Below are 20,938 nucleotides of genomic sequence, written 5' to 3'. Positions count from 1 at the left end.
TTAAATGGTGCACACAATTCCAGTTATCTTTAGTGAATATAAAAACTTATGTATTACACTAACACCATAAAAAATATCTTATATAGTTTCAGGCTTTACAAATATCCTTTATTTATAATGGGATGAGGGCGTCGCTGACCAGGCAGCATTTATTGCCCATCCCTAATTGCCCAGAGGGCAGTTCAGAGTCAGAGTCAATCACATTGCTGTGGGTCTGGAGTCACATGTAGGCCAGACCAGGTAAGGATGGCAGTTTCCTTCCCTAAAGGACGGCAGTTTCCTTCCCTAAAGGACATTAGTGAACCAGATAGGTTTTTCCAACAATCGACAACGGATTCATGGTCATCATTAGATTCTTAATTCCAGATACTTCATTGAATTCAAATTTCGCCACCTGCCATGGCGGGATTCGAGCCTGGGTACCCCGAAACGTCAGCCTTCCTGCTCCTCTGATGCTGCTTGGTCTGCTGTGTTCATCCAGCTCTACACCTTGTTAACCCAGAACATATGTTGGGCAATGTATCTTTTGTAAAAACCTTTTACTTGTATTCTGCTTTTCTATGGCAGGAGTGTGCCTGTACCCAAGCAGCCTGCCTTTGATCCATATATCTTTATAAATATCCATATCTTTTAAAAAAAAAACCTATAAATATCAGGTCTTGAATATTTCAAGTGAATCAACTCATCCAGCCTTTTTGGGAAAGGGTTCTAGAAATTCATTAATCTTCGTTTGAATTTGATTTAACTCCTAACTGGTTATTCTATATTTTTTCAAGTTGTACTCCTTTACTCTGGATATCTCAGTGAAAAATGTTTCTCTGCACTGACCCTCTTAAAATCATTTTAAGCTTCTTAAATATGTTAAATCATCCTTCAATGGCAATGTTTTTACCTTTTTAAATCTCAATTTCTTAGGTTGCACTGAAATTCCTAATTTGTTAATTAATAAATAATATCCAAGTATTACGTAAAAATAAGGACAGATTCTTGACTTTTAGGTAACTGAATCACATGTGTACTGCCTAATTCAATTATTTCCCAACCTTTAATACAACTTGACCTGAATACCACACTTGCTCTTGCACCACAAGCTATCAACAGATACTGGCAGGGAAGTTATCCAAAAAGGAGGATGATGCAGCAAAGTCAACTAATTCATAACATTAAAGATGCTATCGATAAAACTATACATACAAAAACGTTTAGAATTTTTAAAAATAGCTTACCTTCTGATTTTAAGACTAGATCAGGCCCTAACACTCTTTTGCTTTGAAAATGCCCATAAGCTGTGTGCTTAAGTTTCAGCCTGCGATCTTTAATCAACAGATTAAAACAGTTCCTGAAAAACTATGGCATACTGGTGTGGTGACCAATGTTTCATTCCATAGTTGCTAAAAACAAAATCAGGCCTCCAGCAAGATTGGTTGGTTGCTTGATTTATTTCACTCTCATTCAGCAGGCAGGGCATGTTTAAGCCACTTATTTTCCTTTATTATCTTTTGATAAATTATGTACTAATTCAATTGTATCAATCAGAAGTATTACCTGCAGCAGTGAACAATTACAATCAGGCTGTGACGTGCAGTGGAATATCGCACGGTGAGCTGGATTTTGCCTAAAGATTCTTCATTAAGGGCCACACCACTGAAAGAAAAATGAATTTAAATAGTTTGCTTATCTACTACACATCTGAATGTATTTCAAGTGGTTTGAAACCTTCATTTATGCAATTACTTATTGGTGTCTTCTCAACATTAGTTACAATAGTTAATACATACAAACTATGGCAATTAAAGTTCACCAACAAACATTGAACTTGACTTGATCACTTTGTAGACTAAGTACCACTTCAAAGGAAATGTTCTGTATTTCCTAATTCGACTTAATTTTACTTTACAATAGTGTGTCTAGAAATTTGCATTATTATTTGCTATTCAGAAAATTTAAAAAGCTCAAGAAAGACATTTAGACCCTAAATGTGTGCCAACTATCCAACAATTATCCTAGGATAATGTCTGACAGGATATCTATACATTAGGTTCAGAGGAGGACCTAGGGCATGAGAATTCCTGACAAAGGTATTACTTGTATGGGCAAGCTGTGTTTCCATTACCATTTCCCTGTCTAATTTATGGCCCTTTCTGGTAAACCATCATATTTTGGGAGTAGGTGGTTCAGCATCTTAAGCTTGCTCTACCATGTAATACAAATCATAGCTGATCTCATCTTTGCCTCAATTCCCTTTTCCTGCCTGCTGGTCCTTCAACCCATTACAAAGTAAATATCCTTCTTAAATTTACTCTATGTCCCCATACCACTGCACTCTGGAGTAATGAATTCCAGATTCATGGCCCTTTGAGAGAAGTAGTTTTTCTTCATCTGTTTTAAATCTGCTACGCCTTATCCCAAAACTATGACCTCTCATTCTAGGTTGCCCCACATAAGGAAACATGCATTCTATATATACTTTATCAATCTACTTTAGCATCTTGTATACCTCAATTCGACCTCCTCTCGTTCTTCTAAACTCAACATATAGCCCTAAACTGCTCAATCTCTCTTCATTAGACAAACTCCTCGTCTCTGGAATCAATCTAGTGAATGTACTCAGAACTGCCTTCAATACATCCCCACTTAAGTGAGGAGACCAACATTGCATGCAATATTCCAGGGCAGTCTCACTAATGCCTTTTCATGGATTTACTCTAATTGGTTAGAGAGATGCAAACAGATTTTTCATTATACATTCCTCCTATTCTATTGTAAAATATGGTTAAGAAACTTTCACATCAAGCTTTTGTTAGCTCTCCTGTTTGTGAATAAAATGTTCCTAAAATATTCTGCTCAGCAGGGAGAGTTTTGATATTGAAATTTCATGATTTCATTTCCAATTTCTAGCCATTAGTAGTTATCTCATTCTCTGATTTATTTTGATTGTGATCAACCTGCATGGATCTTCCTATAACTGAAGCTCTACATACTGCTCAAATGATTTCTACATTCAAAGTCTGGTAACTTTAGGCTACATTTGGGAAAATTATAAAGTAATTGAAGATCAATTGATAGCTCTGCAATTGAAGATACAACCTCTAAAAAAAATGTAGGCAACCGTGAAGCACAAAGTAAGACAAAGCCAAATCCACAAATAGATCAAGGTGATATGAGATTAGTTGAGAATGTCAATGTTTTTTCTGGCTATTACCCAGGAAGTTTCAAATAATACTTATCATTAGAATTAGAATTATCAGAAAATAACATTAGCACTTATTAGTTTACATAGTAAGGAAGGTGGTGGTTTTAACATGTTCAATGGTTTGTATTGTTTTACTAATCACAGTGCCAAATTTTAGCCTGATACAAATTAATTGTTCTGTGCTTCTTTCAGTCGTCATCATCTCAAAGTTGTGATGGCTCATAGTTTCACCTGAAATTCCTACCTAGTTATATTTTAACGTGTGTCACAGGCTAAAAAAAAGTAATCTTTAAACAATTAAATTCTGTACTTTAAGTTTCAAAACACAAAATGTTTAATTACAAAAATCAAAATAGACTATACTTTGGCAGCTGCTGAGGGCCAAGGGTAGAAATGGTGAATGACGATTCAAAAGCAGTCCTAGTCATATCTTTTATGGCATCTGATGAGCTGGATTGCGTTGGAGATATTGGCAGTTCTGATTTAATTTCGTCAGCATCTTTAGGCTGCCTTTCTTCTTTCTCCATCGGGTCACATACTGTACTATTACCGCACGTCTTTGGAACATTTGATGATCCTAAAGTTGGAGGAGGAGTGTTAGGCTGGCTTCCATTTTTCTTTTTCTTTATTGAAATAGGACCCTTTTTAAGGGCATTCAGTCCTGTGTAGACACTGTCAGGATCTGGTTCCTCAGTGGTGAGTATCTGTGTATTTCACAAAGAACAAATATCAACAAGCAACTCTCAGCCAGAAACTCTTGCAGTTTCTAATATTAACCATGATAACTTAATACTTACTTTTCTCAGATGCTTAGAAGTACGAAGTGATGCATTTTGGTAGAAAGAACATGGACAGACAATGCAAAATAAGGAGAACAATTCTTAAGAGGGTGCAGGAGTGGAGGTACCTGGATATAGATATGTATAGATTGTTGAAGGTGGCAGATAGCCGAATACAGCATACAAGTATTCGGGGTTTTAAAAGGGGCAGATAGTGCAGGAGCAAGGTTATACTGAACTTGTACGAGACACTTGTATGCGACACTGATACTCAGCTAGAGTATTGTGTACAGTTCTGGGCACTATATTTTAAGAAGAATGTAAACATTTTGGAGAGGGAGTGCAGAATACGTTAACAAGGACTGTTCCAAAGATGAGAAACTTCAGTTATGAGCATAGCTTGGAGTAACTGAAACTGCTTTCCTTCGAGAGAAAGCTAAGAGCGGATTTGATTGAAGTTTTCAATATCTTGAAGGAGCTGGACAGAATAGATGAGGACAACCAGTGTCTTCTCAGAAAGGGTTTGGGAATGAGAGGACACAAATGTAAGGCAATTTGCAAAAGCAGCAACTGCAATATGAAACAAAAGTTTCACACAGCAAGTAAATAGGGTCTAGAAAGCATTGCTCGGACACATAGCGGAGGCCATCGTTCCCCATAAGCTGTACAGCTGCTCCGAGGGTCCATGCGCAGCGATCTGCGTGCCAATGCCATTTGCACTATTTGACTTTTGGAACTCGACATTAGATGATTAATTAGATAGAAACAGTACTCGGGGTTATGCGGAAAATGCAGGAGATTGCCATTAAGTCATTATGCTCCTTGAGACAGCTAGTGCAGACACAATGGGCATAACAATTCTGTGAATCAATTCCATAACACAAAACTGACCAGAATTTTAATGTCATTGTAAATGTTGAGGGTACGACTTCAGATTGTAAAATCCAGGCATGGAAACTGAATGTGCTCATGTTATATTCTTCTGTGCCTTTTTAAAATTATATACAGGAAGTGCAACTGAAAAAGTATATTAACTTGACCAGTAGGAGCTTTATTTAAACATAGAAACATATGCATTAGGATGAGTAGGCTATTCAGCCTTTCAAACCCACTCTGTTGTTTGATAAGACAATGGCCAATCTGACTGGGGCTTCACCTCAACCTTCCGTTATCAATCAAGAACCTGTAACTCAGCCTTAAAAATATATATTTAAGAATGCATCGCTGAAAAAAACTCTGGTGTTAAATGGAAAATATGGTAAGTTGGTGTGATCAAAATCCCCGTTAACCGAGAAAATTGTAGAACATGGAGAAAAACAAAAAACCCAAATTACGTGAAATAAAATCCCACCGTCAGCACAGAGAAGGACTGTGCAATAAGGGTTTATTTAGACAATGAAGTAAAAAATAATTTTTTGACTGTCTGACTGTTGTCATGGGATAATGATACAGGTCATTGCAGGATGCAAAGGAATTGATCACATAATACTAAAGTACTGGAATTAGCCCATTGCTGCTTTGAGTTCCCTTGGGGGAAACGGATAATTTAAACCTTCATCCATCTTAGGTCAGGTGCTGTTACAACGTCATCTTCAAACAGCAGGAGAGATGGTTAGGATTCTTGTGAAGTTGTCTGGACTGGTCTTTCCATAGATAAGAATGGAATTTAAACTTCTTGAGAAGATTTGTAGCTCACGTTGTGGACGAGATGTAGACTTGCTCACCAAGCCGGTGTGTTTGATTGCAGACGTTTCGTCACCCTGCTGGGTAACATTGTCCGTGCGCCTCTTGTGAAGTTCACTGACAGGCACACTTACAATGTTACCTAGCAGGGTGACGAAGCATCTGCAATCAAACACACCGGCTCAGTGAGCAAGTCTACAACCTCATCCACAACCCAAGCTACAAATCTTCTCAAAAAAAGTTTGAACACCTACGGGCGCAACACCCTCAAACCGGCCTGCAGATGGAAGACAAATGCCATCTGTCTGAGCGCGGCCCGCGAACAACTATACTTCCTGCATGCTTCACCGGAGGCCAGCTTCACCGGAGGCGCACTGACAACGTTATCTAGCAGGGTGACGAAACGTCTGCAATCAAACATACCAGCTAGGCGAGCAAGTCTGCAATCTCAAGAATCTAATTTATTTCAATGATCATACTTGTCTGGACCAAGACTGGAATATTCAGGATGATTGCACCTCAGACATCCTGAACACAGCATGGACAACCACAACATGTTTGATATGAATCATTATAAAAAAGGGGTGAAATCAAAGGAACTTTACTGCAGTTGAAGACTCAGCACTGACCAGCCTGATAGAGGCCTACAATCAACAGTGGACTGTCCAGCCATGATGGGGATTTTAATTGATCCAGCCAAATCCTAGGTGATCTTATCAGGAGGGTCTGCCGTCATTTTGGGGGTGGGAGGGGTTGGGGGCTTGGTGTCAAGAATAATCAGTCTGTCTTGCAGACCCACAATTCTCACCAGAACGAGCAACTGTGTAGAGGGTTGTAAATTATCACCTACATCTGAGGGGTATTGAGTCTGAGATTTTAAAAATTAAAATAAGAGTAACAATCAAATTCAGAGAGTTTATGACTGAATTGAGGGAGGTTTGGGGCAGAAACATAGGATGTTGCCTGTGGTTTCTCAGTAAAAAGGTATTAAGTTGGGGCGACCATGTGTTTTGATTGGGAGTGGAGGGATTTAAATCAGATAAACCAATCAAGGCATTGTATTATTTAGACCAGCTCAGACATTCTGTATCAGCATGTCAGGAGGTTCATTAAATAAACAAGCTTGTAGTTGTGACAAACCCTGTGCCTATGCAATTTTGTTCCTAATGAAAATCTAAGGTTGTTGGTGTGGTGATGGTTTTTGGTGGTGGGGGGTTTGTTGGCAGTGATTGATTCAGAATGGAATCTGTTTACAAATCTACTTTAACTGGTTGTTACTGGATTTCTAAGATTTCAACAAAGATGCTGTATAAATATTGATAGTATTGAATTTAGCTTGCATAAGAAGTTAACAAAATCCTCCATGCTTTCACATCTGTACAGTAACAGCATATATTCACATCTAAGAAAGCAAGATGCACCAAAATAGGTCTAAAATTCACTGATATATTTAACCTACAATAGGTCTGTGACAGAGTGGGGATAGAGGTATTCTTACCTCTGAGCCAGCAGCTCCAAGTTCAAATCCCATTTCAAGACTTTATGAACAAGGAAGGTATATTAAACAATGGCCAAACAGGATTTGCACACTGCTGTTGAACCTAAGACAGCATGGATTCCTGGTCAAAAAAAAAAATCACTATTCACTGCTCTGTGACTATAGCATACATGTCAAAGTCTATAGTGACAGAGTAACTGAGACACACCTCTTTGGATGGCTCAGTTGGCTGGACAGCCAGTGTGGATCACATTAGCGCCAACGGCATATCAACAGTGCTTGAGTAACCACATTCTAACAAGATCCCTTCAACTCATGGAATCGAAGTACATTTCACTTGATTGCCACATCATGATCTCTTAGGGAATACCAGCAAACACTGCAGCAAGGGAGGCAAACATTAGTTACAAACTGCTCTAATGACAGAAGCTAAGTCAAAAGCACTGCACTTTCCACTGCCACATAAGGCAAAGGGTAACAACAGCATTTCTTTGTATAGGAAAACATCAAGTAAAAAGATTATTTAACCTACCCGAAGAACCATCTTCAATTTTACAAGGCTGTTGGGGCCCGAGTGTTCTAGTGGAAACCTTTGGTCAAGGGTCATATCTGATGCTTTCAACAATTGATACAAAGGAATGGTCAAGATCCCAAGGGCACACTCCCAGTCTTTGTCTTTGATCTTCTCAAAACAAATTATAACAGTAGTTTGTATACTTTACTTAACAAAACTGAACATAGAACAAAACACTTTTGCAATAAATTAATGAATATGCATTTATTAACAATATTAGCCAATAATCTACTTAATTCCAGAAAGTAACTTTAAATTGTATTGCTTATCCAAACATGCTTCATATCTATGCAAATTTCTAAACTGTTGGGAAGGGAGAATATTAATTTGATTGTTAATTTTCTCAATGGTAGAAACTAGGAAGTGATCAAAGACAATTATGTGAACTGGACAATTGTGAACCAAGCTGTTTTCCTGGTGATAGTGTCAGGGACTATATCTGTTTGAATAACAGGGTCATTCCAGCTTTTAAGCAATAACAGTTTTGGATTGTATAAAGCTACAATGCTATTCTGGAGCACTCTAGCCTACAATAATCACTAGACTCAGTTGAACAGTTGGCCCCTAGGAATCACAAGTGCAGTTGGTAGACAATCAATCATTCAGCTACCCACAGTTGTTCCTTTATCAGCATCTTAACAGTGCTTGAGTAACCACATTCTAACGAGATCACTTCAACTCACAGAACCAAAGTACATTTTTGCCTGATTGCCACCTCATGGTCTCTTATGATGTAAAGGTGCCAGAGTTGGACTGGGGTGGACAAGTCAGAAGTCACACAACACCAGGTTACAGTCCAACAGATCTATTTAAAATCACAAGCTTTCAGAGCGCTTGTCCTTCATCAGGTAAAGTGAAGAGAACCACACAGGCACAGAATTTTCAGGCAGAGATCAAAAGACCATACAAAAGGTGTGAGTAGTGTCGACAGGCTGAATAAGTCTCTACAGGTGATCGAAAGTGTCAGACGGTGTGAGTAAATTGTCAACAGCTGTATAGCAAGTGAAGGGATGACCTGTGATCCGATTAATTGAGGCAGAGACAATTACAAAAAAATTAAAAATAAGATGATTTTGGAGACAAACCAAATAGCTGCACTAATATGATAGGTATAAGAGGGTCTAACCAAAGTAATACGTAATCCAAAACTGTACAAACTAATTAAGGTAGAGAGATCATAACAAGTTATCAAGGTGATGGTGTCAAAACAGGACAGTAAGGAAGGTTTTACAGATACAGAACCGTGTGGTGGGGTTAATGTAGCACAACATGAACCCAAGATCACAGTTGAGGCTGTCTTCATGGGTATGGAACTTGGCTATCAGTTTCTGCTCATCAATTCCACATTGTTTTGTATCTCGAAGATTGCCTTGGAGGACGCTTACCTGAAGATTGGAGACTGAATGTCCTTGACCCCTGAAGAGTTCCCCGATTGGGAGGGAACATTCCTGTTCCTTACCCATGAAGACAGCCTCAACTGCGATCTTGGATTCATGTTGCACTACATGTAACCCCACCACACAGTTCTGTATCTGTAAAATCTTGCTTACTGTCCTGTTTTGACACCATCACCTGATAACTTGTTATGATCTCTCTAGCTTAATTAGTTTGTAGAGTTTTGGGTTAGTTGTTACTTAGTAGACCTTCCGCATGCGACTCTTATACCTATCATGTTATTCTAGTTGGTTTGTCTCTAGCACCATCTTATTTTAAATTTTCTGTAATTATCTCTCTGCCTCAATTAATTGGATTATAGGTCAACCCTTCAGTTGCTATACAGCTGTGACACTTACACTATCTGAGACTTTCGATCACCTGCAGAGACTTGTTATTCAGTCTGTCGACACTCCACTCACATCATATGTATGATCTTTTGATCTCTCTGCCTACAAATACTGTGCCTGTGTGGTTCTCTTCACTTCACCTAAGGAAGGAGCAGCGCTCCAAAAGCTTATGATTGCAAATAAACCTGTTGGACTATAACCTGGTGTCATTGGACTTCTGATTAGGATCTCTTAGATTTGCAAGCAATCACTGCAGCAGGGGAGGCAAATGCAATCTAGAAGCTGCTCAATTGGCACAAGCCAAGTCAAAAGCACTGCACTTTCCAGCATCCAGACTTGATGCTCCTGCCTCAGAAGGGGAAGGGTGAAAACAGCTAGAGGTTACGAGGGGTTTGGTTGCTGGCAATATTTGACAGGTTCTGCCTCAAGTTCCCTTAAAGGAAATTGCTTATTTGTGTGGGAAAATGCACTGGATCCTTTCAGTACTCTGGGCAATGCACACTGGCACCATGTGCCAGTGACAAGGAGCTGTCTTTTGAAGCTGCACAGGATGCACTTTCCCGGGAGGCAGCGGCCAGGTGGGACACGTAAAAGGTGATGGACGTTTCTAGCATGTTGAAACAGGCCAACAGTCAGAACGTTTACTAGTTACATGACATTACTGAACCCAGAGATGATCTGAAAGCAATATCTCAATGCCACAGACCAACCTTTTCACTGTTAGAGTGATACTCAGATCTACAGCACAGAAAAATGGCCATTTGGCCCATCAAGTCTGTGCCAGTAAAAAACAAGTACCTAACTATCCTAATCCCATTTTCCAGCATTTAGCCCATATATATGTACACTTGGCCTTTGGTCATGTTGCTTCTCAGAAGAAACACTGGCATCACCCCTAATCCTACGGTAACAGAATCTACAGCAGGAGCCAGCACTGGCTGCAGACCAAATTGGACAAGAGGGCCAGTATAGACAGCAGGCTTGACCCCATATAAAGTCTAGATGGTTTAGGGGGACTGAGCTACATGGATAGATTTCTTTTACCGTTCTGTTTGTGATGGACCAGCTGGACGGGAGATTGTGACACCCTCTATTCAACGTACCTCACTGCCTGAGGAAAGTTTCATACTGCTTTTATTGCAAAGAATGGTGCCATGTTTATTTTCCTATCTGGTTGCAATGTGATAATATTGATGCAACAACCCTAGCTCAGAAACCTCTAGACTCTGTTAATAGTACACATCTAGCTGCCACACCATGGGCCGCAAGTCCCATGGACGGTTGCATTTTCTGGGAGAGATGGCTGATTTGGAAATACTCACCCTAGACAAGACTCCCCAGGTCTATGACATCTTACCTGAGGTCACTAGTTCTATTCTGCATCTCTACAGCTCCATAGAAAATTAGGATTCTACACTTTAGCATAGCAATGGCTAAGCACCTTCACTGACTGAGCTTCCAATATCATGAACTGCATAAATGCTAACCCTTCTTGCCTCACCTACTCCTGAAAAAAAAAGCAATCGTAAGAGTCACTTTCAAATGTGCATTGCCTACGTGTATTCTAAAATGCCTACACTGGTTGTGGATATCCAGCCAGGGAAAAGATCTTTGCTTCCTTCAGCTCATAGATGCTTGTCACTTCTCTGCATCACTTCCATGAATTGTCTGTGCAGGGCCCACTCTGCGACGGTCCCAGGCCCAATATCCGGCCTTTGAACGGATGGGACAAAGTGTGCTACATCAAACACAAATTCTGGAGCTTTGCTATCTTAGGGTGATCTTTCATGAACAGATATTTATATCAGACACACTGTACAGCCTCAAAATTGATTCTCAATTATTTCTGGGTGCATGGAGAGGGTGTAGTCCCCAGTTACTAAATTTGAAAAGCAAAGGTTATGGTTTTACAGATATTGGGCCTTGAGCCTCACTTCAATATTACTGAGGGTGCATGGAGTCGGCCAAAAAGGAGAACGTCCAGGTTTGGGTTACGGCCAAAGTTGCAATCACTCTCAATAATCATTATCATAAATAGGAGCTTGGGTTGGGGGTGGGATTAAGAGTGGAGACCAGAGAAGAGATTGGTTCCATGTGGAGCGGTGATGGAAGAGGCAAGTTCTTGAATTGTGACCGGCTCTATTAATATAGGAACAAAAACAGAAATTGCTGGAAAAAATTAGTAGGTCTGTGTTCTGTGATCTGGTACACTGAGTTCTGAAGAAGGGTCGCTGAACCCGAAGCATTAACTCTGCTTTCTCTTCTTAGATGCTGCCAGACCTGTTGAGTTTTTCTGGTAATTTCTGTTTTTGTTTCTGATTTCCAGCATCTGCAGTTCTTTTGGTTTTCTATTAGTATAGGATTAGGCAGGCCACTCATTCCTCCTAGCTCCACGTTCAGGCAAGCCATTTGTCTTCTTTGATGTTTGCAAACCCAATGGATGTTTTGTTGGACAGCCTCTTGGAAAAGCATTATTACAGAAGGTGGTCTGAAATAAGACTTAAGCCTCTAAATTGCATTTGGCAAAAATGTGTAATGTTTCTTTTAATCCCCTTGTTTTTTTCTTAAGGTATATGGTGGGTTACAAACTTCAGGTAAGTGATTTGTTCAAGCTTTCCATCAGCCATACTGGAACTTCATTAAGCAGAGTAAGCCTGTTGCTACTGTCATATATTTTGAAGCTTTCTTGAAGCAATTTCAAAATTTGAACACCTTAAGGCATTTTAGTGCTGAAAATGAACCTAAACTTATTCCATACAATAATGTCATCTTTAATTTTGTCTCAATTATTGAAGACAGCTTTTTACATTATTGTTTTACCTCTAAGCTTAGTTGTTCGGAGTGAACATTTTTGATGAAGAATACAAATGCTTGTTCCCAAATTGGTGAATTTGTATTGTAGGAAATCTGTGAATTCAAAATTGATCGTTAGATATACAATCGTTCACAACCCTAATAACATCTGTAAATTATCTAATTGACTTGTTTAAGTGAAACACTAATTGGTGTCAGGAATTTCTTGCTGGTAAGTAAAGTGTTCCCTTCTTGAGAAGAAATTGTGTACATTTCAGCAATAAGAAATTCCCCCACAAAGACTCAAGTAACTGAATGTTGAAAATCAGGAACAATATATGACATTTCGTGGACCCTTTGAAAGTCAAGACTTCCCAATTTCCAGAAAATTGCTCAAGTTTGCAAAATTATTTCCTGCACCATTCAAATTGGTGGAGGTCATTGAAATCTATAATCAGCAAATGTAAAGGGATCTACTGATGACTGCTCAAAAAACAAGCAGCCAAACAAGTATTTGGAGGTCAGAGGAAACAAAAATTACCTAACCTACAAAGTAGTATCAGCCTGTTGCTAGCCCTTCTGAGGCCTGCGCCAGGATTTCCCTCTTCCAAACCTTGCCACAGATACTCATCCAATTTGCCATTTGGCTCATTATGGAAGGTGGGTGATTTTTGTTGTCTATTTACAACCATCAAATTGCAATCATTTGCTGTCCACAACTTGCCTGTAATTTTTAACTGAGAGCCAATCTAGTTCTGGTTCAGGTCTCTCATTACCAGTTTTGGGCCAATATAATGGACATTCTAACGATTTTATTCAGGTCTTGGGTACAATTTTTAGATCATCCCATCTAATCTTAGGTAGAAGTGATTCCAAGATACTACTGCACTGAAAGTATGTTGAAAAATTAACGCATGCAATTTTTTTTTTTTTATACGACAGAGAAATTGTGCAAAAATGTGCAGATTTGAATATGACAACTCATACCTTACTTTCTTGTATGCTGTTTCCAACAACAAGTTGAACAGAGCAGCTAGGTTCCAAGTTAGCCCTCTTTGTTGACTGTGAATGTAAAAACATTATAATCCTCCATTGAAAACAAGCTAATACATTTGAACGACAATACTAAATTCAACAGATATTAATGACTATCTGCTATTTATTATCTAGTTCATAACGACTAAATTTATTTTGATTTGATTGTTTTTAACTTTAACTTTAGATGGTATCAGTGAAACTTTTACCTGAGAGGATGCTACACATTCCTACATTTCCTATATAAAACATCATGATGCTCATTATCCAAGTTCAACAAAAATAACATCAAAGTGGCTCATCTATACAGATGATAGTGAGAATACATTTTGGGAGTGGAGTGTAGAGTTCTGTTAGAAGTCTTTTCCTTTGTTTTTAAACATAGTTTCTGGCATCTGCAAACTTTGTTAGAGAGGCTGATCTGTAGCATACATCACTGGGAGGCAGAAAATACTGGAGACAGCATGACCATTAAAGTGGAATGCGGTACCAAGAAAGCAGAACTATCTATTAACAATTGAACATTACAGAAATGTGGACAACTTTGTCTCCATTATGCTGAAAAGCTAGAGATGCAGCTCCTGGAGGTGTACAAGGTCAGAAACCACATGACACCAGGTTATAGTCCAACAAGTTTATTTGAAACCACAAGCTTTCAGAGCCTCACTCCTTCTTCAAGTGTTAGTGAGAGAGGTAGGATCAGAATTTATAAATGAAAGATCAAAGGGTCACACCACTGATGAGGTATAACAGAGGTAGCTGACCTGCCCTCAGGCTGAAGCCCACATTACTAGCTGTATGGAATAAAGTTATAACATAGTCAATGCATTTACTAAGGTTTGCCCCAATTGATTGCCTGCAGCAAGTCTGCTCCTCACTGCAGCGAGATATAGAGAGACCCAAGGCAGAAGGATGAGCCAGGGCAAAGACTTCATTAAAACAAATCAATTTTTCAGTTCATCTTTTTCCAATGTCAATATTGAATTTTTATGAAACTTTCCTCCCCTTTTTTTTGAAACCATTTTACCATTCTTAAAAATCAGGTCAAAGTGACAAATGTTGCACAAAACTCACTATGTATTCTGAGATGTGTCAGTTGTGGAAAGGGAAATGCCAATGGTCTCAAAGCATTGAGGGTAGATGTCTTGAATTTGATTCTTCAATGTCAGGCTCAAAGAATTCCTTAGTTGTTTACAGATTCCTTGGTGAAACTAATAACTGTAGTTGCAAAGGTTAACTCTGGTCTCTCAAAATCCATCTCCAAAAGGCGTGCATCATGTTCCAAAAGTAGACATTTCCTCAGAAAATTTTTATTTAAAGCTAAGGATATAGAGCAATCTGGAGTACAATATGTAGCAGGTTGGAAACAAGTACCTGACGTTTAACTGTTCTCAGGAAATATCGTGAGGTTTAGTTGCTCTGAAGGGTTGGTGCTAGTTTGGTAGCAGTCAGAGACGGGAAGCAGGTGCAGTGATGATATTGGCAATATTGGTCCTGATGTTTAGCTGCAGTTGGTTGGAATGCTGTACTTAGCCAGAATGGGGAGATGTACAGTCATGCCAAACCGCTGGGTAAGGGCAAAAAACTGGGATTTGACAGAACAGGACCATGTAGGGACAACTTGCTACGTATTCTGAGACTTTTCAGCTGTGAAAAGGGAAATGCCAGTAGTCTCAAAGCATTGAGGGTGGGTGTCTCGAGTCTGGCAGCAGTGAATATAAACTTCTTACAGACCCCCTAAATTGAACTAATTGTTTAGAATTTAAACATGATTATGCATTTGCTTGAATGTAATATCATAAATAATTACCTTGATGTAGTTTGATTTGTTCTTTTTCTTAACACTGGACTCACTATTGGTGTACTCAAATTGATTTCTCTTGGAGAAAGAAATAAATTACTTTCAGTATCCACAAATACAAGTTTTGTAAAAACAACTCATGAGCAGAATCAGGTCATTTGGTCCCTCAATCCTGCTCTATAACTGAAAAAGATTATTTGCCAATTACCCCTTTTACCTTGCAACTCTGTGCTTATCAAGAATCTACCTACTCTAACTTAAAACATATTCACAGGCTCTGCTTCCACTGCCTTTTGAGGAAGAAAGTTCTAAAGACTCATGATCCTTAGAGGGAAGCAAAAATTCTTCACTTTTCTTAAATGGATGACCCCTCACTTTTAAATAGTGACCTCTAGTTCTAGGTTCTCCCACAAAAGGAAATATCCTTTTCACATCCACTCTGTCAAGGCCCTTGAGGATCTTTTAAGTTCAGTTAAATCACCTCTTACCTGAAGTTCCATCACTTACAAGCTTAATCTGCCCTACTTTTCCTCATAAGACAACTCATCCATGCTAGATTTTAGTCTAGCAAACCCTTTCTGAACTTCTTCCAATCTATTTACACCCTTTCTTAAAGAAGGAGACCAATACTGTGCACAGCACTCATGCCCTGTACAATTGAAGCATAACCTCACTACTTTTGTATCCAGTTCCCCTCATGATAAATGATAATGTTCCATTAAGTTTTCTTAATTACTTGTTGTACCTAACTACTAACTTTTAATGATATGTGCACTGGGACACCAGATGTCTCTGAAATCACTCAACGCATAAATAATGTGCTTTTTCACATGTTTTATGCCAAAATGGCCAATTTTATTTTTCCCCACAATATACTCAATTTGCCAGATCTTTACACACAACCTAACTATATCCCTTTTTAGCTTCCTCATATCCTCTTCACATCTTTCTTTCCTCTCTACCTTTGTAAATTTAATAACAATACCTTTGGTCCCTTCATCCAAGTAATTTAACTAAACTATACATAGTTGAAGACCAGCACAATACTTGTTATATTGTGCCAAAATGAAAATGACCATTTATGCCTACTCAGTTTCACTTTAGCTAGCTAGTTTTCTATCATACCAATCTCTTGTATTATGACGTTTCATTCTGCACAACAATTTTGATATAGCTTCTTATCAAATGCCTTTTGGTAATCCAAGTACAGTACATCCACTGGTTCTCCTTTATCTACAAACACATCTTGCTAATTGAAAAGATTTTCTTTGTGCTGTATTTTTAATGAATATTGGTATGCCACCCTGTGAGATGGAGGCTATGCTGTTAAGAATTATAGAATCCCTACAGTGTGGAATCGGGCCCTTTGGCCCAAAAACTCCACACCGACTGATCTATAACATTACAATGTAATCAAAGAAGTGCAATAGGAAAAGGTTATAAGAAGTAGATGTGATAATTAACAGCAGCTATGCACAACAATTTTGATATAGCTTATCAAATGCCTTCTGGTAATCCAAGTACAGTACATCCACTGGTTCTCCTTTATCTATGGCATATTGTTTCCTCATAGAACTTCAATAAATTTCCTAAACATGATTTTCCTTCCACGAAACCGCTTCCCAAATGCCTTGCATTACTTTTAAGTGCCTTGTTACACAATTTTTAATAATAGCTTCTAATATTTTCTCTATGACTGATGTTCAGCAAACTGACCTTTGATTTCCTGCTGTCTCCCTCACTTAAAAGAGTTACATTCATTAGGCCTAGGAAAATTACTTTATTGTTAAATTAATATTTTTAAAAGCTAACATAAATTACTCCACAAATTAAGACAAAACTTACATTAAAAACAATTGTTTACTTACGGGCAGATGACATGCACTATCCAGATAAACAACCAGTATTGCATTTGATTGGCCTGGAAGAGTCTTCTGTGAATTAGAGGAACAAAGTGAAATTTTCCTTTCTTTTTCATGTGACTTTATTGCTGTATTCTTTTATCATGCTAGCTTGAAATCATGAATGTATATTGGCATTGCTCAATTTTGATCAAATCTATCACATTTTCTTATTTAATTATGATTTTAACATTTGCTTAAACTGGATAATTTTCTCCTTTTTAAACACATCTTGCTAATTGCAGAAGATTTTCTCTGTGCTGTATTTTTAATATATATTGGTATGCTACCCTGTGAGATGGAGGCTATGCTGTTTTATAACATTAGGATGTTATCAAAGAAGTGCAATAAGAAAAGATAATAAGAAGTAGATGTGATATTTAAAAGGAACTATGCACTGTGTGCAATTGTTCTTTTATAATTACATCTATGGTTTTGTATATAAATTTCCTTTGTCTAATTCACATCCGTGTGGTTCCAAACATACCGTAGGTTCTTTTTCTAGATCAGTGACCAAAGACAGCCATTCAAGCTTTAGTTGAACTTTCCCATGTTCCACATCGTTCAGAGGAAACCACTGTGCAACAGGCAGAATGTTTGAAAGGGTTAAGGCAATGGCAATTGAATAAAATGCTATGAAATGGAAGTATGGTATATAATGGATCTGTATTAAATTTAGTCCAACTGTCAATGTGATCAATAATTTGTACTGAGTATTAGGTCATGGATCAATTATTTATAAATGTTTCTCTTGTGTCTTTTGGAGATGTATCCAAGGAATTTGAATCATTTTCCTTCCTTGCAAGTAAAAATAACTTCTCCTCATAACAATATTTTGCAGTGGCAAGTGACTTATGAACAGTTTTTAAAAAACTGTTATTCAAAAATACTGCTTAGTTGCTTTTTTTAAAAAAAATTTGTAACTTGCTTGGGTTTTAGGCTTTAGTTTTGCAAGAAGGAGATTTTTATAAATCAGACGGACACATCCCGAGAAAACATTATAAAAATCAACACTGATGACTCTTGAATTTGACTAGATAGGAATGTTAATATTGACCACTCGGGCAAGTTGCTCCACGTATTTCTCTTTACTTTCTAAAATCAACTCAAAATTGTTTTCTCAAATGATTGCCGATAACCACTACCAAAGCAAAGGCAAATTACACTGACTAGTGCCACAGGATAATGCCAAACACTCAATTAATTTATACACTTCCTAAACAGAAACACGAGTAGGTCTTTGTTATCTCACCCCCTTCTGGGCTTGCTCCACCATTGGTTAAGGTCATGGCTGATCTGATTGTGGCTTCAATTCCATTTTTCCTCTTTCTATAACCCTAAACTCCCTTGTGATCAACAATCTGTCTACAATCTTGAATATATTCAATGCTCTCCGTGTAAGTGAACTCCAAAGAGTAACAACCTTCAGAAGAAACTCTTCCTCATCCTAAATGGGAGTCTCTGATTAATAGGTTCACTCAAGAGGAAACATCTTCCCAGTGGAATTGAACACAAAAGTAGCGAGGTTATGATTCAGTTAGACAACATTTGGAGTATAGTACTGGTCTTCTTATTTAAAGGAGGACATAAATGCAATTCAGAAGTTTACTAGACTAATACCTGGAATGGATGGAGTGTTTTACAAGAAAATGTTGGCCAGAGTAGTCTCGTATCTGCTGGAGCTCAGAAGTGTAAGAGGTGACTTGATTGCAACATATCAGATCCTGAGGGCTGTAAAATTATGGTGGATTTGGTGAGGGCATTTTCTCTTGTGGAAGAATCTAGATCAAGCGGGCACTGTTTAAAAATAAGGGATTATCTATTTAAGGAGAGGATGTTTTCTCACAGCGAGTTATAGGTCTTTGGAACTCTTTCTCAAAAAGTGGAGAAAGCAAAGACTTTGGATATTTCAAGGCAGAGATAGATACTTGATAAGCAATGGGTTGAAAGGTTAATCAGGTGTAGGTGTTATGTAGGGTAATCAGATAAATCATGAACTTACTGAATGGTGGAGCAGGCTCAAGAGGTTGAGCGGCCTGTTCCTAATTTGCATGTTGATACACTCTGTCAAACCCTTAGGATATTGTATTTTTTAATAAGAACATCTGTCATTCATCTAAACTCCAAGAACTGGCTTAAACTTTCCTCCTTGCCAACCGCTTAAGTAAGGAGACCAAAACGGTGTACAATTAGAGCAAGGCTTCTTTACTTTTATTCTGTGTTCTTCTTGCTATTAAGATCAGCTAATTGCTCATTACCTGTACCTGTGTGCCAATGTACAAGAACACTTAGGTCCCTCTTTACTCTCTTCATTTTAATATTTTGTTCAATTCTTCCTGTTAAAGTGGACAACTGATTTTTTTCACATTATACTCCATTAATTAATATTTTGTCCACTCACTGAAACTGAAACACAGCATTTACTATCTTTTGGATGTCTGAAACACTTCTCACAAAATAATCAAGGATAATATACAGCACTGCACATTACCTTGGACTATACACAAAAGGTTAAGGAAATCTTTCAAAAAATTGTACACTTAAAAACATCCACAGTTTCATTCCTTTTCAGATATAAAATTTGAAAGTAAAACCAGAAATTGCTGGAGAAACTCAACAGGTCTGGCAGCATCTGTAGGAGAAAGGAGTCAATGTTTCGAGTCTGGCGACCCTTCAACAATTCCAACCATTTGTTTTTGTTTCTGATCTCCAGCATCAGCAGTTCTTTGTTTTATTACAGTAAAATTAAAAAGTTTCTTCAACTTTCTTTTAGTCATACGTTAAATAGAATTCTTATCTCACATTCGGATACTCCCAACACAAATGTAAAAAACAAAAAATCACAATTGCACTCTGTCACAATCATTACTTAAAAGCCAATGAAATCTTGGACTGTTCTACTTATCTATTCAAAGGTGCAATCTACAATGGGCATTTGAGTTGTTTTCAAATTTGATGGAAGGTTTAGCCTCTGCTATGGATTAAATAGCTACTGTAATCTTATTCTATCTAACTTCTACCAGTAAGAGTATAATTATTGGTGTACTTACCTCTTCCACAACTCTGTCTTTCATCACCTCCCCAAGATCTATAACGAGGCTGTCCATCAGAACATTTAAAATAAGTTACGAAAAGTCAGAATATGTACACAGACTTTGGGACAAGTTTCAATTTACATGCTTTGAATTGGAAAACTGGCAATAAAGCATGAGGATCAATGAAAGTATTAAGTGAGTCAATTGTTCTGCATAATCAGTGAATACATAAGTGCACTGCCTGATGTAGTAGGAATTTATAAAGACACAGAAAAGTTCCAAGTTGACTACTTTGTACTAAGTGAGTTAATATCAGCTAAGCAAACAAATAGGGATTCTACCATGGGCCTCCCTGATCACAATTTTTTGACCCCATGTGCTGAACATGTGCAGTTTTGTGGGAATGGATGTAGAAGCAGAATGTGTCACTGTGTTTTGATAATCGTTTTCAAGTTTTGTAGGTGAAGACATGGAGAATATTGACTCTTGCATAACCTTGCAGAATTGTTCAGGAGTCTCTTTGAGAAAGAAAAAGTGAGGTGGTGGGAGAGAGTCTGATGATTGTGTTGTGGAAGAATTCATAGGGAATTCAGGAAAACTTCCATCTTCACATACCACCAGCCAACCTCTTATTTAAAGGCACCAGTAGGCTGGCAGTGGAAGTCATTTACTGTCAGTAACTAGAGGAAAGGCTTAACAAATTTCAAAATACTGTGAAGGGTTACATCTGACCTGCCAAGGAAGTCATCCTTGTCTGGGTCTTCATCAAAAAGTTCCAACTCCAAATCTTGACCAGGGGCTTCATGAACTACAGCCTAAAATGAAAACAGCAAAAGCTTTATAAGCCATTCACTCTCTCTCA

General features: G+C 38.1%; 1 protein-coding gene across 1 annotated transcript in view; it reads right to left on the bottom strand.

Annotated features, from left to right (window-relative positions):
* Positions 1–20,938, bottom strand: part of LOC109918857 (extended synaptotagmin-3-like) — a 98,552-nt gene that overhangs the window by 4,518 nt on the left and 73,096 nt on the right. The window contains exons 9-18 of the mRNA XM_048599227.1: positions 20,809–20,891; positions 20,092–20,140; positions 17,529–17,618; positions 17,009–17,074; positions 15,150–15,218; positions 13,292–13,366; positions 12,332–12,418; positions 7,686–7,835; positions 3,557–3,897; positions 1,546–1,644 (exon numbers count right to left, since the gene is read on the bottom strand). Coding sequence (XP_048455184.1) covers positions 1,546–1,644; positions 3,557–3,897; positions 7,686–7,835; positions 12,332–12,418; positions 13,292–13,366; positions 15,150–15,218; positions 17,009–17,074; positions 17,529–17,618; positions 20,092–20,140; positions 20,809–20,891 — 1,109 coding nt within the window. The remainder of the gene's footprint in view (positions 1–1,545; positions 1,645–3,556; positions 3,898–7,685; positions 7,836–12,331; positions 12,419–13,291; positions 13,367–15,149; positions 15,219–17,008; positions 17,075–17,528; positions 17,619–20,091; positions 20,141–20,808; positions 20,892–20,938) is intronic.

This window comes from Rhincodon typus, chromosome 7 (genome assembly GCF_021869965.1).
Source record: "Rhincodon typus isolate 14 chromosome 7, sRhiTyp1.1, whole genome shotgun sequence".
NCBI classification, from domain to species: domain Eukaryota; kingdom Metazoa; phylum Chordata; class Chondrichthyes; order Orectolobiformes; family Rhincodontidae; genus Rhincodon; species Rhincodon typus.
This window is presented reverse-complemented; position numbering and strand designations above follow the sequence as displayed.